General features: G+C 40.2%; 1 protein-coding gene across 1 annotated transcript in view; it reads right to left on the reverse strand.

The window, feature by feature from the left end:
* Window positions 1-25,150, reverse strand: part of ZSWIM6 (zinc finger SWIM-type containing 6) — a 208,324-nt gene that overhangs the window by 610 nt on the left and 182,564 nt on the right. Inside the window, exons 5-14 of the mRNA XM_068990563.1 lie at window positions 22,143-22,322; window positions 17,197-17,373; window positions 16,782-16,928; window positions 13,596-13,742; window positions 12,271-12,531; window positions 8,345-8,480; window positions 4,471-4,628; window positions 3,714-3,877; window positions 1,917-1,998; window positions 1-258 (exon numbers count right to left, since the gene is read on the reverse strand). The exon at window positions 1-258 is cut by the window's left edge and continues 610 nt beyond it. Coding sequence (XP_068846664.1) covers window positions 1-258; window positions 1,917-1,998; window positions 3,714-3,877; window positions 4,471-4,628; window positions 8,345-8,480; window positions 12,271-12,531; window positions 13,596-13,742; window positions 16,782-16,928; window positions 17,197-17,373; window positions 22,143-22,322 — 1,710 coding nt within the window. The remainder of the gene's footprint in view (window positions 259-1,916; window positions 1,999-3,713; window positions 3,878-4,470; window positions 4,629-8,344; window positions 8,481-12,270; window positions 12,532-13,595; window positions 13,743-16,781; window positions 16,929-17,196; window positions 17,374-22,142; window positions 22,323-25,150) is intronic.

Consider the following 25,150-nt stretch of genomic DNA (forward strand, 5'->3'; position numbering starts at 1 on the left):
GGTACGCCGTCTCAAAAGCTATGTGATCCTTTTCACACAGGGTCAGCGCGGAGAGGGCACAGTTCTGAGGGTCCTTCATGGCACACTGCAGCGCGAGTGTCCGGGCGCTGCTGGCCAGCTTTTCCTGCTGGTGGCAGTCCAGGTGGAGGCGGACGATGGTGCTGTTGGACATCACAGTGGTGGCAACAATACTTGTGGCTTCGGTGGGAGTAAAGAGTGTAAACCAGCTCTGCATGATGCTGTCCAGGGCATAAACACCTGCCAAGAACACAGAGAAGCCCCATTACTGACTGGCTGCCCGGGGGTCTCGCCTTACTTCCACTCTTTAATCAATGCTTACACTGTTTAACTATCACAGAACATGAGCCCGGCCAGAAAATCCTGTAAGGTAATGTGCCTGGGAGCAACCTTTTAGAACAAGGTTATGATAGATTGTTATTCAGTGAAATGCCTAAGGAACATGAACTTCCTGTAATAAAGAACGAATCCTCTCGGTAGCTGGTATTTGCGCTGTGCTGCTGCTTGCTTGCCATTTCAGACAATGGCTTTTTGCTAATGAGTTCCAGTTCACTGGGGCCTCCTGTCAGTTTCCCACTACAGACTGTGAGTCAGAGAAAGTACAACTCTCACCAGAATAGGGAGTCTTTATGTGATATGTGTGTGTGTGTGCCCAAGTTTAAAGTACACATAGTACAAAATGATTAAACACACAAAGAAGCAAGGAAATGTGACCTGTAATCAGAGAGAAAAAAGTCAACAGAAGCAGACATACAGATGACTCAAATGTTTGAAATGGATGACAAGGTTTAACCGTCATTCTAAGTACACAGATCAATGTGCCTCAGCTGTAGGAAAATCCTACATGTGAGCCATTTAAAAAGCAGGCACTAAATCTAAGAGGAATTAGGCCTCTGTCTTGGTGCAGGGTAGGGTAGTGGTGTGGTAGTTTTTGAACCGGTATTATCTTTGTATTGATGTACTAAAGCATCACGTCAATAATATAACTTTTATATTGAGACCAATTTCCTGCTTTCCAAGATAACATACCATTATAGATTAACAAAAAAGAAACAACATGGAAAATGCTTTTACGGTATCTGCTGTGTCAGTCTTTAGATACACACTGAGGTGGCAGTGTATTCTCAGCAAGAGGTATATATCCTTTTCTGATGCAAACGGGAAGAAATGGTGGCTGTTTAACCAATATTCATTTTAAACAGCCACTATTTGGTTTGTGTTGGCATTCTCACCAGGAATGTCTGGGCTTTTTAGTTCTGACTCACTGCTGCAGAGAGGAGCTAGTTGGCTGAAGGGTTTCACAAACTGCACCTATATGTGCAGCCCAGATCTTCTTGTGGCTACTAAAAATTCTCATACATCTGAACGCGCACCTAAACCACACCCAGTGGTCACTTCTCTGCTGGGTACCTTGAGAAATGCCCTCAGATAATGAAGGAAAAACTCAGAGCAACGAGATAACTTTATATCATTTTCATTGAAGTGCTGTGAACCCCTAACCCAGAGTCTGAAGGTATTTTCAAAGATGGTTTCCCTACCAAAGTTTCATATTCATTCCACTCTGGAATATGAAAACTGTAAATCTGATTATCACAAGAAGCTACTAAAGGCACCTTAAGTGTGACAGAACAACTGAATACACAGGGTTTACTCCCTGGCCTATTCCATTTTAGATAAGACACTGGAGCCCCACAGATGTGACAGGAGCAGTGCAAGGGGGTATAACTGGAGGTGGAAGGGAGGGTGGGGGGAAGGGAGGCCCTGTAGGTTGCTGGAAGGGGCAGGAGCCTTGGAGACGCCAAAGTGAAAGAGTGAAAATGTTCCTGTATGTATCTGGAGATGACAAGTTGAACCTGACCACAAGGCACCTGGGGAAGCTCCCTCCTGATTCTACCTACCCACTTCAGTAGCACATGTTACCAGCCACCTCACCATCTCCCGTCGCCGCCAATTTAAGGTTGACAGTGTCATTCGCATAACCTATAAAGACAGGATAACAGAATGCTTTGGAAGGTTATACCAAGTCAATGAAAAAGAAAACAGTTCACCCCAAGGTATAAATTATTAATACTAGGTACACTCCCTACTACCAGGAGGATGGAGAGCCTTATTTGGAGCAAAGATCTGCAAATGAACTTGGATTTGTCTACGGCTTCCCTCGCTGGTCTTGTCCCAGCCTAGGAGGCAGGAGGTTTGTGTTCTACTCCTGGTGGGCCGACTGGCTAGATGTGGCATCCTGGGCAAGCCACTCAATCAACCACTTTTCTCATCTGCAAAACTCAAAAGGCTGGACTGGCACATTAAACATGGCCCACGTGCTCTTCTCCTCCCCATCTTTAACATTCCAAGCTTCTGAATCTCTGAGCCACCTCATGAATCAATTCTGACTGAGAACCTTCCATTTTTTAAAAAAATAATTGTTTTAGTTATTTCTTCAACCTCTGGTTGTTCCTTCCTGATGATTAAGAAGATAAGCACAAGTCTATAGAAGGAAATCACCTTTGGCATCATTAGCAATCTAATTTTGTTTTTTACTTTCTAACAGATTCCTAAATAAAATCAACCATATCTTTCTGCTTCCCTCATTTTTTAAGATTCAGAACCTCTAGGAACATAATACTCTCTTGGAAAGGTCTATGGGATTCCTTCCTGGGTCCCAGGAAGAATGAAGCAGGGAGCAAGCTCCTAGTAATCTACCAGAATAATCTGCCAGAATTCCAAATAGCCAGAAAGCTCATGTTAATGGCTCTTTCTGCATCATATCTCTGAGGCAAATAACAAAAATAAGCCAAACAGTATGAAGTTATTTCTAAAAAGAAACTTCTAAAATGTCATCATATAGCTTTAAGTATAATTTCCCATGCCCTCTACTTGTAGAGTACTATATATATGGCAAGGGCATTCTCCTGTAATCTAATTCTTTAACCTTATTAATCACTGAAAGGAGAAGCCATAACTAGAAAACTGTATGAATCATCTAACCGGGGCATTCTAATCCCCATACTTTAGAAAATCAGAAAGTGGCAATTTCTTTTACTGCTTTTTTATGGAGGGAAAAACACAAATGTTAATAGGGATTCCCTGAGAAAAGTAGAAACATAAACTTTTCAGTTCCTGATTTATACAGTAATCTTTTCAGATACTCTGAGGAAGCAACATCTACTTAAATAACTAATTCAAAGTGTCCTTGATAATATGTCTAAGCATGCTTGCTGAAGCTGAAACCAGACCCAATCCCTCTTCCTTTACCTAATTTTCTCAGGGTTATAAAAAGGAGACGAACTGTCCATCTGTTATGAAAATGAAAAAACATCAATAAATATCCGTACTTCCTCTAAAAATAGAACCCTAACAATTGACTCTTTATTACACACAAGAGCTTAAGTCATGTACAGGAATAACTCTTCTTCATTCATTAAAGGAGAAACAGTGAGGTTAAGGCTCTAGTACAGAAGATGCTTTTTTTTGTTGAAAGACACCAACAGGGCTTCTAAACTGCACAGTCCTACACATGCAGCTGCAGTGTGGCTCAGCTGGAACGACTATGTGAAGCGCAGTGCTCTCCTGAGGTCTAGCAGACCTGTGCACCAGAGAGTCATGGGCCTGCACTGAAACACCCAAACAAGCAGACACAGTCTGAGGATGATGCTTTATTAGCAGCCCGTGTCACCCCAGGAAAAACCACAGTCACGTACCTGCAGGCCCAGCTCCAGGGACACTTTCAAAAGAGTGATGTCTGGCAAACTGTCCATGAGAGTTGCTATTTTAAATGCATCCTGGGCAAGCTTGAAGATGTGGGATGAGGAGTGAATGTTTTTCTGGATGGATTCTAACACTGTTTCCAGCCTTCGAACATCACCTGCAGTGAACAGGGGGAAACAGAATCAAGGCAGAGCAAAACAAACAAAAAAACCAGACACACACACACAAAGGGAGTTTAAAAAGGAGCAAGACACAAAGCACAACTTAATTTACACCACGTAATGTTCACAGATGGCCCAACTAAGTGTCTCAAGGTTATTGCAATATCCGTGCATTCCACCTTGATAAAAAGATACACTGAGACACACCCTCAGTGACTAAAGGCAAGTGGGAACCAGAACCAATAAGAGACAGCAAATCGTTCTCTCAGGTTCCTACTGATGTATTTCTGGTGAATATTTCAGGGAGAAAAAAGTGGAACCCAACTTTTTAATCTGCTTCTGGAGCTCACCCACCATTTACATGCCATAGTGACTAAACCTGAACTCTGCTAGGAGCAAGTTTAACGATGCAGTTAAATGAGGAAAATGTTGGCTCAAATGAGTAGCACCTGTTTTGCTTCCTAAGCTAACATCTAAAGAAAAGAATCCTTTACAACATAAGCTCCAACCACTGAGAATGTGATGGAAAACATGACCCTTAAGAGGCAAATTCACGAAATAATCACAAGACCTCAGGCTGACCCAGTACCTTTGGCTGCAGTTAGCATAGTGGACGCCAGCTCACACTGCTGGGATTCTATGTGGCTTAGAGTGAACCAGCGAGGGTATCGGTTGGGAACAACTGATGCAATGTGGTGTGGGCGGGTGAGGTCTCCCGTTGGAGCAGTAGATTCCAATACTAGCAACCTGTAATGATAAGACAAGGCAGGCAGCGCTCAGTTACCACCTGGGCCACAGGGACTGGCCGGAAGCCAGAGGAGAGAGGACACGCTGGGAGAGACTGCTCAGGTCCTTGGTGAGGGGAGAGCTGGTACAGCTATGCTCTGCTGTCCAGATGCTAAAGTTACCTCATTAATGGCTCACTATCTAAACCTAAGGGTTTCCTTTCTTTAGCATCATTCAGAAAATGGGAATATTCAAGGAAATGAAGATATGTAACAATAGAGAGCTTTGAAACACAAGTCTTAGTGTTTACCTACTGTAAAATTTCTGAACCTTATAATTCGCTGAAAAATAAAAATCAAAAGAAACTGATAGTGAAGTGGATATTTAAGATTGAGATGATAAAGAGTTAGGGATCACTGTATAGCTGAGACGAATAAGTTTAACTTCCTAAAATGAGAGGGAAAGCAAAACAAAAATGACTTCCTATCCATATAGTCATCCTTTGTGCAGAATTAGTTGCTTATACTTCAGAAATCTGTAGTTAGAAAATGTTGTATCAATCACATTACAGATGATGAGTGCAAATGACCTGAGTATTTGTCCCTTGACAGTCTTACAAACTCAGCACCATTTCTTATTTTAATCAATCTGTCTTTAAGAATGTTGACTTATAAAGAACAACTACTGAAACAAAGCACATGCTTAGTGGTCTTGTCCAAATACAAGCACCAACGAGATTAGCAGAGTAGCTGTAACCGCAATAGTTTTTTTTTTTACAGCCATCAAAAATACTGACCTTCACTCAAGTACGCCAGTGTCAGGGACTGTGGAGTAAGAGCTGGGGGCCAGGAGGGGTCTGTGGGCTCGAGTGTGACGCTGGGCTTGGGGCCTCGCCCAACAGCAGTTACTGCTCTGACAGGTCAAATGCCTCCCTCCCTTTTCCTTTTATGTAGGGACATAGAGATTAGACGGTGGCAATTTAGTAGTGAGAATTTTGGTGGGGTTGCTAGTTAGCCTTTTAAAAATCTGGAGTATCCTTATATTCATAGACAGATCTTTCCAGAGTTGCCATAGAGGAAACTAGTCAACATTCCTGGAAAGATGGGAAAATGATTGTGAAAGCACTTTTCTTCAGGACTTCCCCTCTCTTTCTAGAAAGACTAAGAAGCAAGTTAAGCCACAAGTCTCTTTTCCTTCCTGTTCCCCTGGCTGTTCCCAGAGGCTGGAAACAGTATCAGAATCCATCCAGAAGAACATTCACTCCTAGCATACTGCTGCTAAGTCACTTCAGTCGTGTCCGACTCTGTGCGACCCCAGAGACGGCAGCCCACCAGGCTCCCCCGTCCCTGGGATTCTCCAGACAAGAACACTGGCATGGGTTGCCATTTTCTTCTCCAATGCGTGAAAGGGAAGTCGCTCAGTCGTGTCCGACTCTTAGAGACCCCATGGACTGCAGCCTACCAGGCTCCTCCATCCATGGGATTTTCCAGGCAAGAGTACTGGAGTGGGGTGCCAGTACCTTCTCTGCCTAGCATACTGCTGCTGCTGCTGCTAAGTCACTTCAGTCGTGTCCGACTCTGTGCGACCCCATGGATGGCAGCCCATGAGCGCCCCCGTCCCTGGGATTCTCCAGGCAAGAACACTGGAGTGGGTTGCCATTTCCTTCTCCAATGTATGAAAGTGAAGTTGCTCAGTCGTGCCCAACTCTTAGCGACCCCATGGACTGCGGCCCACCAGGCTCCTCCGTCCATGGGATTTTCCAGGCAAGAGTGCTGGAGTGGGGTGCCATTGCTTTCTCTGGCCTAGCATACTAGAGATGCTCTAATAGTTCACACCACCTCTCTCCCACAGCAGCCCTTTGGCTGAGGGCATGTGGCAGGTGGAAAAGAAGTGGTAACAATTCCCCTGTGCCCTGCTAAAATTCCCCATGAACATTCTGCCTTGGCAGCCACCAAGGGCAGACATAGATGAGTTTCTGAGTGTTAGAAAAGTAAGCCTCTTCCCTCCTGATAGATTCCTTCACATAAGCCAGAAGCACAGAGAAACCTTACGCTATTTTACCCTTAAACTTAACAGGATTTGAGGCAATAGCATCTGGTGGCATCACAACATTAGCATCCTTCCCTTTGCACAGGAGCACAAATCTTAGTACAGAGCAGAGCACCTGTCTTCATCTGTCAGCTTCCAAAAATAGGAATAGGAACGTACTTATAAAATTGTGCTCTAAAATACAAACCAAGTGGTATAAAGTAATTTGGTGGTGGACTTTTGCTTATGTTAGTTATTTTTTTATATATTTAAAAAATAGACAAGAGAACTTTTAAGGTTTTTCCGATATGTTAATGAGATTTCATGTTGGCAAGAAAGTATGTCAAATTAAAAGACGTTAGCCTCCATACACGATGGCACCCCACTCCAGTACTCCTGCCTGGAGACTCCCATGGACGGAGGAGCCTGGTGGGCTGCAGTCCATGGGGTCGCGAAGACTTGGACATGACTGAGTGACTTCACTTTATCTTTTCACTTTCATGCATTGGAGAAGGAAATGGCAACCCACTCCAGTGTTCTTGCCTGGAGAATCCCAGGGATTGGGGAGCCTGGTGGGCTGCCATCCATGGGGTCGCACAGAGTCGGACACGACTGAAGCGACGCAGCAGCAGCCGCCTCCATTCACAATGACACACAGGGACAAAAAATACATACATGAATACACACTCCATTGCTGCATAAAAAAGAGGACTCCTGTGATTTTTAAGTTATACAGGAAAGGCACTGTTTTTGAATGCCTGGCTAAAAAGTTTCTGTGGAATCAAACTATTTTCCAACATCTCAAGTTGGAGGTGTGTCTTTAGGTGGCAATAACAGGGTCTGATCTGCACTTTAACAAGTGTGTTGATTAAAAAAAAAAAGAAAAAAAAGACAAAAGGAAAAAGCTCACGTTTTAAGAAAGTAGATTATTTCTTCCAGATCCTTAAAGTTTAAAAGACTATATATAAGATTGAAAAATGCAATCTTGAAAGCATTAAAAAATATTCAGCTAGCACAAATTCATGATGAAAATAATTACTTTGTGAACTGACTTTATAAAGGAGGAGAAAACAGAAAAGTCAGCAGCAGAGGACAACGTGTTTTAGTTATTATTACTGAAAAAGGGACTGAGGGTGATGGGAACAGAGCCGAGGCAGGCAAATCCTGGACGACCCCTGAACGGGGATGCCGTCCATGCCAGACAGAGCTCCCACCTTCTCTCATTCTCCAGTTGAGTGCAAAGGTGTTTCCGTGCCAAGATGGCTCTCCTGCACTACTGACGGGAATGTATAACTGCAGCAGGTGTGAAGGGCTTCCTCAATTATTATATTCAGCCAAGTATATGTATTATTTACCACTGTTTCAAAAATCTAATTTTTTCAAAATAATGAGTTATTTAGGAAGGTTGCTGCCTTGTGACTAAACCCAACCTGAAGTTGTTCTCTAGTCTCAAACTCTAGCTTCAAGACAAAGTAGGATAAAGCTACATGAACGTGAGTGTGACGGCCGACAAAAATACCCTCTTTCCCTTACTTTAAAACAAAAGCCAAACGAGGCAACAAACTACCACCGCCACAACTCAAGAAGCACGAATAGCTTCTTCAGATTCCTGCTGCCTACAAGAAACATGGATGAGCGAGAAGTTAGCTAACAGCCATTTTTCCTGGTGGGGATTTGGATCGCCTCTGCCCACGGGGCGGAATACGTACCGCATTGCTCTCAGTGCAATTTTGTATGCCAGTTCAGCATCATGAGGTAGGAGAGAGGTGAAGAGATACTTGGCAAATGTGTGCATTGGAACACTCTCCCGGTGGATTATTTCGCCTAAACCACTATATGGGCCGGCTGTAGGAAGAGAGCATATACATTTTACATTCTTAAACAAGGAACTAAGACTTCTTGTAAAGTATAAATTTCTTATGTAAAGTTATAAACAGTGTTAATCTAGTGAAGAATGTAATCTAAGTGACGTGATTGAAATGAATACAATTCTTAAGTCAGAAATGATGCTACAGGGTAGAGTATACGACATCAACTTCACTTCAGGAACAACTCCCTGCAGCACAGCTGAAAGGAGAATCACACAACTAGGGGGCGGAGCTTGTTCACATTACAACTGCTTCGGGAAATAAGGAAGCAGGAAACCTCACTGAACTTAAGACAGGCCCTCTCTCAATGTGTGAGATCTAAGCATCCAGATTTTCAAATACACAAATGACTCTACAGCTTCACTTTGGAACCTGCTCCAGACTCAGCTGTAGGGGCACAGATAAGCCAGGTTTCCAGAAAAGAGTGCTCTGCTTCAGGGTGAGGGATGGAGATTCTGAACCACAAATTCCAGTACAAAGACTCTTAAGTATTGCTGCTTTTAATAAGGAGAAATAGATGTTAATTCTCAGAAAGTGATTAATAATAAAAAATAGAATAATACTCACCGTAAGCAAAAGAAAAAAGTAACTGAGTCTGCCACCATTTGGGCTTCAAAAGATCAATTTCAAAAGCAAACTTATATTGAAGCTATCAAAATTCATTTCTCAGAAGTTATGACAGGCATCGTGGCAGAGCTGACTTCCCCTTTGTGCTCTCTAAATGCTTGCTACCTTACGAAGGGCAATACCAACTTTTAAAACAAATTTTGAAAGGAAACCACAGTGGTTAGTTCAACTACTTTCCGCTTAGGTACTGTGAGGTCCAGTTACTGTAAACTGTTTTGTAAATTAGTTTCCATGTCACCTTTGGGTAACATTGGTTTCATGACTCTAGAATTATGAACCATCACATTACTGCTCAAAGGACATAATACACTTGATTTCCATGAGAAAACTAAGTCTGGTGAAGGGTTTAGAATGCAAGAAATGCAGTTTAGAGGAAACGGTGAGAGGAGTTATTGAACTGGGCACTCCGCTAAGAGCATGATATATTTTAGATCATTTTAAACTAACAGAAGTTGTTTTTAAATGTCATTGTTTCATTCTTTGGTTAGCAGTTTTGAACTGTTCCTTATTTAAGTACTTTAAAAGTCATGTAGACCACTTTTTTACCAAGACAAACTAAAGATATTTAAAAATGTTTTACTGATCTGATATTAGTAAAAAGTTGATATAGCATTACAGTTTTTATCTTTAGTTCATATGAGGCCAAATTATTTGTTACTATTATAGACTGAAGGCTTGCCCTCCTCTCAAATTCCTGTGTTAAAGCCCTAACTCCCAACGTGAGTGTATTTGAAGATAGGGCCTTTATGGAAGTAATTAAGGTTAAATGAGGTCATAGGGGCCCTGACCTGGTCCAGCAGAATTAGTGTCCCGTAAGAAGAAGAGACAGAGTGAATGCTGTCTCTTCCTTGTGAGAACTCAGAGAGAAGGCAGCCCTGCGCAAGCAGGAGGAGGGCCCTCACCAGAAACTGAATTAGCGAGCGCCTCGACCTTGGACTTCTCAGCCTCCAAAACTGTGAGAAATAAACTTCTGTTGTTTAAGCATCTAACTTGTAGTATTTTTTTATGGCAGCTTGAGCAGAGTAAGACATGAACTCTACTTTATTAAGGACTAATTATAGCAAACATCTATTTTTCTTCTTTATCTCTCCTCCATTTCCTTTCAGCATTTCCCTTAAACCATCAAGTTCCCTTTCTGTACTATGCAGGGAAAGCCAGGATGCATAATCAATATAACAGCACTTCCCAACAAGCAAAACATTGAGTCAGGTATCACAGAATTATTTGTCAATGAATAATCAGTGTAATCCCTGAGCTCCAGTGTACTGAAAAGTGAAAAACTGAAATCTGGAAGTTAAGTCCCCCAGCAGTGTTTTTCCAGTATGCCCACAGTATGTCCAGAAGCGACTAACACTCAGCAACAATACAGGGCCGCTGCTCCCTCTTTTTCAGATACTTAAGTCCGCTAACTAATTTGCCCCTGAAATTCACAGAGCATCAGTGCATCAAGAGCTTGGTGCCCAGTGCAGCTGATTCTGTCATGGAGCACTTATCTTTTGGAGTTTATAGAAATGGCCCCTTGGCTTCCCCTTGGACTTCTTCCTGTCTTGCACCACCCACTCTTTGTGGGCTGAGCAAGGCTGGGAAAGGAGAGGAGGCTGGGATAAGTCATCAGCACTCCTTATTGGGCATAGTTCTAATTAAAATGTTTAACCAGAAAGTATGGACTAATCAAAGAGTAAAACAAAGTTTAAAAATATTCATAAGTAATGAACATGAAGACATATAGATAAGTAAGTGATGAACAGGTATCAGACACTATCAACTTTGAAAAGCACACATCCTCTTCTATTCCTTCAGGATAATGAAAATCAAAAGACAGTTTACCAAGAGTTACTAAGAGCCACCATAAAAAACCCTGTATTTCTAAAACATATAAATGTAAAGTGCATTTAATGAAAAAAACTTTTTTCAACTAGATCTTTAGCTTTGGATATATGAGAGAGGTTTTGAAATGCTATTTTCTCTAAATCCCTTCCCTAAGTATAGTCATTCCAAATATAAGACAAATAAACCATATTCTATGAGCTTATCAATCACAGAGAATCTCACAAAAATAACACACATGTACTTGGAGAGATGGAAGCAATTAAAAAATTCTGACATCTCCCAAATCTGTGTAAAAGATTGCTAATGCTAAGCTGCCTCAGTCTTGTCTGACTCTGTGTGACCCCACTGACTGTAGCCCACCAGGCTGCTCTGTCCATGGGACTCACCAGGTAAGAATACTGGAGTGGGTTGCCATTTCCTTCTCCAGTAAAAGAGTAGGCTGCCACATTAAGTACACTTATTGTTGACAAGGAAAAAACATTTTAAAAAATATCAGTTAAAATTTGGGGATTTGTCTGTTTGGCTCAGATGGTAAAGAATCTGTTTGCAGTGCAGGAGCTGGGGTTCAATCCCTGGGTCAGGAAGATCCCAGGAGAAAGGAATGGCTACCCATTCCAGTATTCTTGCCTGGAGAATTCCATGGACAGAGGAGCCCGGCGGGCTACAGTCCATGGGGTCACAGAAAGCTGGACATGACTGAGCAACTAATATTTTCACTTTTCTCTTGACCTTACAGAAAGAAGAAAACTTGACTTTGCCTTAGAGATTCTATGAAACTTTTACCTTGATGAATCTACACCTAATGAATTTTCTGAAATAATTAGCACAGTGAAAATTCACTGCTACAGTTGTTGGTCCTTTATCAGCACGTGCAAATGTCAGGTTCAAAATCCAGAAGTCATGTAACAGCCAATAATTTGGAGGAATGCCAACCAATTTCCATTTTCTTACTTAATATATCAAAGGAATATGGCTACCAGCAATAATTCACTAAATATCAAATTTACATTTATCTCAAGAACAACAGTTTAAATAAAAACAGTCCTTTTCAAAGCTTGTGACATTCAAATAGGGCTCACTTCTAGCAGGTTCACTGCTTACATGACCACCTAATAAATAATAAACATCTAAACATCTGTACGTTTTTATTAAGTGATACTACTTTTTGGAGAATGAGCATGCCTGTGACACTCAGCGACCATACAGTCAGGATAACTACTGTATTAAATGTACGCAAACAGTATTCCCAACAGAAGAAAGCGGAGTGCCTAAGTAAAATGGGCTAAACAAGTGGAGAAGTTATCAGTTACCTTCTAACAGGAAGACTGCTTGCTTGCGAAAAATTTTCACCAGTGTGTCATCCAATTCAATCTCCTGAAGCTTGGAGATGAGCTGTTCCTCATTGCGGCAAACCTTCTCCTGGGTGTACAGCCCATCAGGCATGACCCGCTGCTGTCCCAGCCCTATTAGGGCTACTTCCACAGCCAGCGTTAGATAGGATTCCCCTTCTTCTAGGAATTTGTGTGCAGGTAGATGCTGGTATTCCAGAGACTTGCACTGTCCCATACTCTCTGTCACAGAAGAAATCAGAGTTCAGAAACTACTTTTGCAGATGCTCTGACAGGCACAATCTATTAATATTTTAGCCTGAACTCTTAAACGAATTATTGACTTAGCTCCAAGAAAGCTGGAAAACCATGTGAAAGTATATAGTTTTCCAATATCTTTTAAAAAAATGACCATCAATTGACTAAATGTGTATGTTCTGGGGAAAGCACAGTACAACTATTTTTCTCTCACTTAAAAAGGAATCACCAAAGAAAACCATAAATCTAAGAAGAGATACTAAGAATACTTAACAGTAAACAAATTTTTAATTAACCAAGAGTAAAATTACATGACTGTAATAGTTACCAATTTTTTAAAACTTAGAATTGAAAATTTTTCATACTTTTATTACCATAATGTTGTAATTTATAATAAAAACAGTAGAGAACACAACATATATGTAACTCAATTTCATGGTCCTTTTTGTTATCAGAGTCATCAGTTGTCAAAAGAGAACGATTCTTTGAACATTGTCTTATCACTGTTAAGGTGCTTCTATTTAGAAATTCTTAACAAACTTCAACTGTCAAACTCCCAAGGAAAGTAGATTCAGAGTCATACCCTCACCCTCCTGATAAGAGTTAGGGTCACCAAAATCCACGAGGGCAACCACCACAGGCTAGATAATTAACTCTCCAAGCTAAGCCAGTCATGGCGGCAGCAAAGGTACCAACCTTCTTCCCTGCCATATGCTATATCCTTATTCTATATCTCTATGCTGGAAAACAGTAAGAAACACAGATAAACTCTTAGATATACAATCACTGATTAGAAGGGAATGCGTAGTTGTAGGTTCTTGATACATGCTGCCAACTGTCAACTCCAGGACTTTTCCCAGTTTGAGAAGCCTGCCTAAAAAGTGGGAGTCCCATTTCCTGCTGACCACTAGTCCTGTGAACTACATGGATTCATAAAAGAAACAGTGAAGAACAACGGTCAGTGGCGAATGCCATTCAGGGTTTGGGGGGGAAGCACATGGGGTGAACGTCAATGTTTTCATTGTTTTATTTTTATGTTTTATTCTTACCTGTAAAATCTGAGAACACAGGGAAGCTTTCGGCATCAGTGTGGCAGGCTTCCATAAGGCTGCTGAAAAGTGTGCCCACGGGGTCCAGGGGGTGTCCAACCCAGCCCTCCAGATTGGTTATTGAGGTTATGCTTTTATGGGGTAGCTCTGTGTAAGAAAAGAGAATTGAGATAAGAAGAGAAGTAGAGGAAAGAAAGGCTTTACCATCTAATAGCAGCATCCTCACAAATTAATGCTACGTTCAATTCAAAATTCCTCTTTAATTAAAAAACAAGGTTTCGTAAAACCCCAACTTGTGAGCTATTTTAAGTTCTAAAGGGTCATCTGTGAATCAATATAAATAGTGTTAACTGCCCAGGAAAACTCTCAAACATCTATTTAATTCATGTCCAGAGTACTAGGTTGACATTATTGTTTACACTATTAAATTACAATGTATGAGGAAAAATGAATTCCAACTTTTCACCTGAGAAGCTAAGGACAACTCTCCTCACCTCCTAGGAATGGCTTTAAAGAGAACTAAGAATTTCCCCTGGAATTATCATTGGCTAACTAACTACAACTTTATTAAGAAGATATTCTTTTCACTGAGTCATCTAAAATAGAGTCTAAAGAGCAGCTATACTCTGGGTCAGACTTGAACTCCCCTATCACCTTACAAGAATCTTCCTTATCATGGATATGTAAGCCATTTAAGAGAGAAACTTTTCCACAAAGGGGAACTACAACAGAAGACGACATAATTTGGATGGAATGTATCCTTTTCATTTTCTTCAGGGAATGTTAGAACTTTAAAATTCTCAAGTTAGAGTGCTGAGAAAAGAGCTGCAAATACTTTAGGATACACTCCACTACTGTAAGCAATGCAGTACTTTACATGTAAGTGTTTACTAAAATAATAAATAGTAGTAGTTCGTTCTTGAAGGAAAGTACAATAAAAACTACATATAATATAAAATAAACAAGGAAAATATTGGCTTGTAAATAGCTACAGAGCTATTCCACCAAGTTCAATATTCCTGTAGAAGTCTTCGGTTTTGGACTACCAACTGTTAGTAAATAAAAATAAAGCATGGGCTGGCACAATGTATTACAATTTATGGAAACTGAGCACTAGATTCCTTGGAAGGGACTTTCCCTTCAGTTTCTGTCACTGATTTTTAATATACACAACCAGGATGAAAACAGAAACATGAGTATTACTCTTAGCAACAAGCCTGTCTGTCTGTCTCTCTCTCTCTCCATATGTGTGTATGTGTATTAGACTTACTGTGGCAATCATTTAAAAACATATATAAATATGGAATCATGTTGTATACCTGAAACCAATGTTGTATGTCAATTATATCAATCTTTTTAAAAGTTGACATATGCCAAGTATTATTGAAAATGTACAAGATATTTTATTTACTAATCTTGGCCCCATAAGAAAGAATTGCTAGAGCAATTTGGAATTGTAACAGTACAAAAACACCTATTATCTGAATATGGGCAAACAAAAATAAAGTAGGGAAAGATATATAGATATGTAGTACTAGTAAAGAATAGTCTGAATTTAAAATTTTCATGATGTAAAGGATAAAAGAGAAACAAATCTGAGACCTCAAAGGCAGCTATTAATACCTCAATGTGTGTTTCAACTTAATCTACATGAACTAACATTTTTACATTTTGTATTTCTTAAATATTGTAACATTTAAATTAAATTCATTTAAAAAACATTTTTTAGTAAAGAGCAATAAAGTTTCAAAACTCCAATGATCATCAAGAGCAAGCTGTCCTGTTGCAATTTAAAAAATACTTTGTTCTCTCTTAGCCTATTTTTATCCTTTCTACTTTTCAGAAGTAAACGCCTCTTGGCCATATATTGTATGTGTTTAGGTGAAGGGAGAGACTTCAGAAAAATTTTACAAAGGGCCAAACAACATATTCTGCAAATATATCTGGTAGCCAGTGATGATAATATGATGAACATGAGGAACCGGACAAAGCAATGACTTTCAGGGATATGACATTCCGGTCCTATCTGAGCTCCCCCTTTTTTGGCTCATGTGGTAACTTTGGAACTTTCTTTCATCAAAAAATGACTGTTAGTTAACATTTTTAATACTTTTAATATAGAGGATATAAAATATTACAACAGTCTAATCTCCAGCCCACTTCAACTTTTGATAATTTTCAGCTATATGCTAGATATGTGTATAATTGCCCAAGGAATAAAATAAAAATATAAGCCAAAACAAAAATCACAACTAAAACTACTTCTCTCTGAATAAGATATAAAATTCCAGAGTGAAAACAAAACAATCATACCAAAGGAAAATTAAAAAGATCTACATGTACAGAAGAAAAAGAAGCACATGGATTAATAAGAGAAAGCATTGTATTTCTTTCTTCTGATCAGGGCCTTATGCGTGTAATATAACTCTGTTGCAATTATTATTACTAAGTAATGCTTATTTAAAATTTAAAAGATTAATAAACTGAGACAAAGAGGAGTTAAGTATGTTCTGTCAGTTGACAGCTCATCAAAGGTTATTTACAGAATCTAAAAAATCCAGGAGTTCTATTTGGTCACTTTAAATACACATCATGTCCTGATGTACAAGTTATTACAATTAAAATGTTTTACAGTGCTTCTATATTATGTGAGGAAATAACTAGTTTAATCTTTCAACTCCAGGAGACAAGTTCTCAACTGGCCCCAGTCCACAGATAAGGTCAAGTCAATGCCTAAGGTCTCCAGCCGGGACCTCTTGCCAGGATTCAAACATAGGCAGTCTACTGGAGCTTTTATTGTCACAGTTAAAACATTTCTTCACAGAATGAAATATATCTGGTTAACTTGCATTTTAGGTAATTGAGATATGCTACATAACTCAAACAGTAAAAACAAAACAAAACAAAACAAAACCCCCAAAACAACTTCCCCCTTAAAAAATTAACTTACGAAACTAAGAAACAAAAGTAAATAAACTTATGTTTCACAACATTCAACTAGAGAGGGAAAATGCCTAAAACTTGTCACAGATTAGCTGGCTATTAAACATTTCAAAAGAGCGGTGAGTAAAGCCAGCGCCACGGCTCTAACTGTAGAAGCTCTCTCCCCGCCAAAGAGCATGAAACCTAGTGGCATTATCACCAAGAACCCCATTCCAGTGCAAACAAACTCCTCCACACAGTCACCTTTTTTCTGAGTTCGGAACACTTCCAGCTGCTTCTGTTGCTGTCGTCTCAATGTGTTAACAATGGCTATTGCTAGTCTCAGTGCTTCTCTGGGGTACCCATGAGAACGTAACGCATCCACTCGCGCACAGGCTGTAGGAACGTGTTCTAAAACAGAAAGTGAAGGGGGGAAAGTTGCCATTACCCGATATATCTATAAAAACGGGATAGAACAGTAAGATGTTTCCCCCAAAATACCATTAAAAAGACACAAGAAACCATTTCTGAACTTGGATTTGAATGAAAAACTCCTATTGCCAAGCATTCATCCATCTCCCATTGAATCCCTCAACTCTCCACCTCCCACTCCAGTAATGCTATAGAAACTAAACAAAGAAGTAAGTCATGGAAATGTCTTTCCGGTTTGGCCACTTACCATGCCAGAGGGGCCACCCGCGGGAGTCAAAGAGGGAGTTTTCAGTGTCGTCATGGTAACAGTAGTTGGTGTATAGGTCACTGCTGATAATGTGCTGCAAGTGGCTATCCTGCCAGTGGAGATCGCATGCCTCGATGGCTCGGGTGAACACTGTCCGATGTGGCCTGTTCGATGAATCTGTTTTTTCCACAATTCAGAAAGCTGTGTCAGCTATGATTCACACGTCAATAAATCAGTTTCATACCATACCATTCTGTGGCCAGATGTTCATGAACACACCCACACAGACTGTCCTGCACCCTAAGCAGAAGGATGGAGGGTGAATAGTCTCATGTCCTAAGTACTAGGAGGCGAATCAGCCCAAAGAGCCACCATTCATTCTCTTGTTTTATCAAACACACACACTCTGCAGCCATCAAAGCTAAGGTTAAAGGCGTCCTGCAAAAAGAATTGTCATGTCTAGTTTCCATGCCAAATATACTCAGAGGAGGCACTCAGCACAAAAATCACAGGAAAACTCACTGCTCCCCATTTCTGAGGTGCTGTGGTGGGCTGCCCTGATAGGATCAACAGACACTATGCAAGAGATGAGACACCAGCCATGGAACCTTTCAGGAAGATGCAATCAGCCTTTAAAAATATGCAGAAGGGTTGTGCTTTTGGTTGTATTTTTTAACTATATTGTGCGGTTTTGCACAATTAAAATTATTATGCTTCTTGGGATATAATGATGAAATGGCACTTTATATCCCAAAGGGCATAAATGCATATATTTAACATTTCACAAAGCCACACAACATAGCTACAAAACAAACCAGCGCACTTACCTTGCCCTACAGGCTGCCTCCTGACTCCCGTGCAGGTTCCATGACTGGTGTGATGTCCCCAGCATAGTGTATGCCGGGGCATCACAAAAGAGCAGAAGCACACACTCCGAAGAGGGTTCAAGTTTCAGGACCTGACGGAGAAAAGAAATGTTTGGGGAATAAAGGATATTCTTACCCCAACTTCTCGGATTATTCAGTTCTTCTGGAAAACATGGTTCAAATTCTACCTGCCCTCCCAGCCCTTGGGTCCCGAACTCCAGACTTACCTTCAACTGTGGCACAAACGTTAGAAAGAGCCTCAACTGACAATCAGGGTAACAAACTATTTTTATTTATGGGTGCTTTATTTAACTCAAGTATCACCCCTCACTGTTCTGAGACTTAACTAAATGAGAAGTAAAATCTGGAGCTTCCTTAGTTGGTAAAGTGTCATCTTCCTGTCCTTGGAGCTTTGGCTAAGCACAGACATAAAGGAAATCATAAAAATCAAAACACACCTGAATCAAGAAAAGCTCTGAAAACTTATCCAGACCAAACCCTCTATTCTGCTGATGGAACTGAAAATCGAGAGACGTAAAGTGACTTGCCAAGGTCACACACCCAGGCAATGGCAGTCAAGATCAAAACACAGATAACCTCACTCCAAATTCAGCTATGTCAGCTATTCTGAAAGGCTTTTGAATGGTCTTTAACAGAAAGAGACATTACTTCAGCTTGGTCTCAGGTGGACTTAGACAGCTGTACTTGAATGGCAGACATATCAAAATGCATGGATGACCGACAATTTGAGAGGCATAAACACTGATGTATCTGTACTGGCCCCTGCCCAGACTGCCTGTTAGGAGCAGTGTACTCTTTGCAGATGGGGAGCGAGAACTTTGTATTTCATAGCCTTTGGAACCTACCAGGGCTTTTTTGCAGACCAGAATAAATATAAAGAAACTGATTCCATGACTTCTTACAGTCAGTCAATCAAATATTCCAAAATCCAAATCACACAAAAGTATTAAGTGGCTGTGCAATTTCATTTAACTCAAATCACAGAAACAGAATTTAAAATTAAAAGAAGACTTTAAAAGAGCAACTTAGTATTATGCACACACTAAGAATGAAAGTCCTATCTGTCTACTTAATCCACTGTGGTATCAATTCCATTAAACAAATTAAAATCTTAACTTTTCATGTTTTTATGTGACTGTAAGATCATAGACATACATAGAAGACACACACCAGACATTTTACAGTGTTTGGCTCTTAAGAGATCAATAATACCAATTGTAACAAAAAAGAACCTAAACACTGTTTAAAAGAAAATATAAGATATAAAGCTCTGTAATAGCACAGAAACAAAAAAATGTACAGAGACAATGACTTTAAAAAATTGATTTGATTAAGTATCAAAATTATGGTCAATTTTTTTTTTTTTTCTGCCACACAGCACGTGGGATCTTCATTTTCCCAGCCAAGGATCAAAACTGCATCCTCTGCAGTGGGAATGTGGAGTCGTAACCACTGGACCACCAGGGAAGTCCTGGTCAGTTTCTTTTTTTTTTTTTTCTTTTTTTCTGGTCAATTTTTATCTTAGATATCTTATGTTTTAAAATTTCTGTAATAGCATAGAAAACAGAGAAACAGATGATCTTAAATGGTTAGGTAGCTCAGGTGGCAAAGTAGGAGAAGTAAAGAGTACACATTCTAGTATTCTTGCCTGGAAAATCCCATGGACCGAGGAGCCTGGCAAGTTACAGTCCATGGGGTCCAAGAGTTGGACACGACTTGGCGATGAAATCATCATCATCAGGGCTGGTAAAAAATCCACCTGCAATGCAGGAGACCCCAGTTCGATTCCTGGCTCAGGAAGTTCCCCTGGAAAAGGGAATAGGCTACCCACTCTAGTATTCTCAGGCTTCCCTGGTGGCTCAGAGGGTAAAGAATCCACCTGCAATGTGGGAAACCAGGTTCAATCCCTAGGTTGGGAAGATCCCTTGGAGAAGGGAAAGGCTACCCGCTCCAGTAATTCTGGCCTGGAGAATCCCATGGACAGAGGAGCCTGGTGGGCTACAGTCCATGGGGTTACAAAGAGCTGGACACAACTTAGGAACTAAGCACACACACATATAAAATAACATTAGTTTTTTCAATCAAAAAAGATGAAATTTAAAAAGGGTCCCATTCAGGTATATTTAAAAAATAAACACTACTCTAAGGGTGTGGATTCTAATGCTGTCAATTAATTCTAACAAATAATCTCAGCGAAGACAGGGCCTGACTTGCGCTTCACATTCATTCTGATGTGCAAACACATGCAATTCTGCCTGAGGTCTGACCATGTGCACCCTTCATCCACCTGCATGGCTGCTGGGCTCTGTGGGCCACCAAAGGCTCTCCGCTAGCCAGTCTGCTCAGCCCTCCAGCAGAAGCACTGCAGGCGGAGCACCAGAGCCTCTCTGTAGGGTTGTCTCTTCTGCCAGCCCCTCTGGAGAATATGAGTATTCTAAAAGAAGGAGCCCCAGTGCCTTGGGGCACAGCAGCCATAAATACTGCCCTTAGAAACTAGTCCTGACTGCATATCCCTGGGTCAAACCATAAATGAAACTGTTTTATCTGGAGGTTGGACCACTTCCTAAGAAGTTTTCTAAAGCCTATGGAACAGTGAAGTTTAACCAAGGGGAAAGTAACCAAATGGAAAGTAAAAGTACACTGTAAAATGTTAGGATGGCAACCACGAAGAAGCCTCTAAATATAATAAAGTCAAGAAGAGATCAAAGATATATTGCCTATGTAGATGTAAGCATCCTTTTCCTAGCAATGGAAGACAATAAATGTTGAATTGTTAAATTTGAAAATTCTGAGCCTCTACAAAAAAACTTGGGGTATAAGAGGCAGATTTATTTTCTTTGAAATTATTAAATAAAATCATCATGGGCAATAAAGATGTGACAGATTTCAAATACTGAATTCCCAAGGCAAATATCTCTAGACAAAGGAGAGCCAGACAATCATCCTTCCCAAGGCCTGAAACCTCTTTTTGATTGGACAAGTCCCTATGGAATAATGCATATTATTTTCTCTCTCTGTAGAGACAGAAAACACTGTGCTAACATCACATTTCATACTCAACACTGTCCAGCTCTTTCTAGGAGTACCAACTACAGACGGAACCCACACACACTGAAAGACAGTCTTTTCCTGAATCCTCCTGACATCATTTAACTCCCATCTTGCATATATCATAAATTTAAAGTCTTTCACATTTTCTCAAAAAAGGGGGAGCAGCAGCACAAAATTCCACAAGAACAGTGACAATGAATGACAGTTTTATTTGCAAGAATTAACTAAATATTTGGATGTGAAAGGAGAAAATCTGTCAGTAGCTAGCAGGGACAATGAGGGCAAGAAAGACTTTTTTTAAGATGAGAAAGACTTGACCTGAATGGGTGGGTCCAATAGAGAAAGAGAAACTTTTAAAAAACCCCACAAGAAACAGCAGAGAAATGAGAGAGAGAGGTACTTAAGAGGATATCTGGAAATGCCTGGGAGCGTTAGCTGCCAACGACTGGAGGGTACTATTAGCCTACAGTAGGTGGGAGCAAGTATGCTAGACAGTCCTTTCACAATAAAGAATTTTCCTGGTCTGAATGCCAGCAGCACCCCATTCCCCTGTAATCCCAGGAGTTAAATGTTTACTTGCTACATTCTAAAACTAAGAATTTTTAACTGATTGCATAGCATAGTATCCCAAATAAGAACTGACCAACACATAGAATAACAGTTCCTCAGGTCTCTCAATAATTTTGTTGTACACAGTAATTCACTACCCCCCATAACATGATTTTTTTTAAAAATTCAAACTAAATAATTAGTATGCAATTTTAACACATACTAGTACATGTTAAGTATTACATCCATCTGTATTCTGAGAATATGAAAAAATATCATAGATCTTGCATAAAAATTAAAACACACACACACATTCACATCAAAACATTAAGTCCATGAGTTATAGTAAGTTCTTAAGTGAGTAAAATAATGTTTCCAAATTTACTGTAAGTTAAGGTTATAACCATAGATACACAATTAAGTAGGTACAAAATGAGCAGATTATCACTGTGGACTCACCTTGGTTGGCATTTGCACCCTGAGGCAGAGCATTGGTTAAGTTGGGTAATTCACTACCATGATTTCCATCTTCCCATGGACAGACATCAACACCATTCCACTTTTTTAGCTGTTTTAGCCAACTGGCCTTCTGCTCCAACTTGCAGTGGGGATTTAAAACTATACACATCCACAGAGCACCTAATTTAATGGGAGAGAGGAAAGTAAATTTTTTAAAATTTACAAATGTTCAATCCTTATAGTTAATGATAAGTCATTTCAAAATAGACCCAAGTCTGCATTTTTATAATGCAATTTTACCTTAGTCCAAGCAACAAATCTCATAGAGAGGTCAATGTAAAGAGGACAACAGAGCCCAAATTTGAACCAAAGAAGCCGACTACTGTTACATATAAAGATGAGAGATATTTCAAAGGTGATTTTAATTACCTTCCTACTTGTGTGACATTTTGGATGAAAGTCAATTCAGAATACAAACTTAAGGACCAATTTCTTACTTTAATTTACAAGCAGAGTTTATTCATGGGTGCTTTAATAAACTACTTTAAATGGTTCTTCTGTACAAAAAGTAAATTTATTCCTAAGATTACCTTTTTACAATAAAATCATAAAGATTTAACAATGGATACCAATAAACTATTTCCTGGTCTCCTTATAAGCATTTCCAGCTTTGTTATGCCTGTTCATTAGTATATGTATCTATATATCAACAGATCTTTCAAAAATAAAATTTACTTAAATATACTTCCCTAAATGATTTAACTAGTAACTAATCTTAATATAAATGAAATCACTAAGTTTGTCTTTTTGTGAATGAAACCATTCAACATTTATCAAAAGTTCACTTGCTTTAAAATGAAAAGACAACCTATGGCCTCAGATAAAATATTTGCAAACAATGTGATGAATAAGGGCTTAATTTCTAAAATACATAAATATCTCATAGAGCTCAATATTTTAAAAAATCTCAGTAAAAAAAATGGGCAAAAGATCTAAATAAACATTTCCTCAAAGAGAACATACAGATGGCCAGCAGGCAAGTGAAGAGATTCCAGCATTGCTAATCCTCGGAGAAACGCAAATCAAGAGTTATAATGAAGCACCACTTCACATGGGTCGGTATGGCTGTCATCTAAAAGTCTACCAAAAGACACTTGCTAGAGAGGGTGTGGAGAAAAGGGAACCCTCCTACTCTGTTGCTGAGAATGTTCCCTGGAGGCTCAAGTAAAGCATCCGCTTGCAATGGAGGAGATCTGGGTTTGATTGCTGGGATGGGAAGATCTCCTGGAGAACGGAATGGCTACCCACTCCAGTATTCCTGCCTGGAGAATTCCAGACAGAGGAGCCTGGTGGGCTACAGTCCATGGGGTCACAAAGGGTCAGACACGACTGAGTGACTAACTATGGAGAACAGTATGGAGGTTCCCTAAAAACCTAAAAATAGGGTTAACATATATGATCCAGCAATCCCATTCCTGGGCATATATGTGGAAAAGACAAAATCCCTAATTGAAAAAGGCATATATAATAGACAAGACATGGAAGTAACCTAAGTAACCATCAACAGATGAGTGGATAAAGAGGATGTGATACACACACACACACACACACACACATACATATACACTTACATAATACATACATACATGCACACAAAGGAATACTGAAAAAAAGAATGAAATAATTGTTGTTTGCAGCAACATGGATGGACCTAGAGTCTATCATACTAAGTGAAATAAGTCAAAGAAATGTTATATGGTAACACTTAGATGTGGTATCTAAAAAGTATTACAAAGAAACTTAACTTACAAAATAGAAACAGATTCAACAGACATAGAAAACTTAATTACAAAACGGAAAAGGAGGGAGGGGTAGATTAGGAGTATGGGACTAACAAGATATACACTACCATATGAAAGCTGAAATGAAAGTTGCTCAGTCATGTCCAACTCTTTGCGACCCCTTGAACTATACAGTCCATGGAATTCTCCAGGTCAGAATACTAGAGTGGGTAGCCTTTCCCTTCTCCAGGGGATCTTCCCAATGCAGGGATTGAACCCAGGTCTCCTGCACTGCAGGCGGATTCTTTACCAGCTGAGTCACAAGGGAGGCCCGAAGGCAGCCCAGGAACAAGGATGGGGGATGCAAAAGGACAGGGAAGCAAGGGGAATGGGGGAAGGTAAGCAAGTCCCCCCTCCTGAGATGTCTGCTGGCCCAGTTTTCTGCAGCTGTGACCAGGCAGGGCGCAGAGGTGTGTGACCCCAGGGCCAGCAGAGCCACTGTGTGTGAAGCTGAGCCACTCGGAGGCAACATGGGCTTCGAGCCCCACACAGACGGGACCCCTGTGTACAGCATGAGCCTTTCTCCCAAGTCAGGAGGTTTATTGTTGAGAAGACATCTGTGATGATCGGCGGAAGACCACCTGGCTGAGGTCGCGATCGAATGGTGGATCCTAGGAACACGGAACATTGAGTGTCCCAGGTGGGGCTTCTAATACTGACGACCACAAACTGGGGGCGGCAAAGAAGCTTAAAATAATACTAATCGATTCTCTCCCAGTTCTGGGGGCCAGAAGTCTAAAGTCAAGTTGTCAGCAGATCGGGGCTCTCGGGGAGCGTCACTCCCAGCTCTTCCAGTTTCTGGGGCTCCAGGTGTTCCTGGGTTTGTGGCCGCATCCCCCCAGCCTCTGCCTCCTCATCACACGGCCTCCTCCATACACTACCATATGTAAAACAGATAAACAGTATGAACCTAACTGTATAGCACAGGGAGCTGCAGTCAAATATCTTATAAATACCTTAATGCAAAATAATGGAATATGTAAGTATGTTTTTGATTACATATATATATACATATAAAACCAAACCACTTTGCTATATACCTGAAAGTAACCCAGTATTTTAAAGCAACTACATTTCAATAAAAATGTTCACTTGTTTTTCAAAGGAAAAGCCGTAACGAATTTAGAAGGCATATCTCATAATTTGAATAAGTAAGGTACTGATACA

Source organism: Capricornis sumatraensis, chromosome 18 (genome assembly GCF_032405125.1).
Source record: "Capricornis sumatraensis isolate serow.1 chromosome 18, serow.2, whole genome shotgun sequence".
In the NCBI taxonomy this organism is placed as follows: domain Eukaryota; kingdom Metazoa; phylum Chordata; class Mammalia; order Artiodactyla; family Bovidae; genus Capricornis; species Capricornis sumatraensis.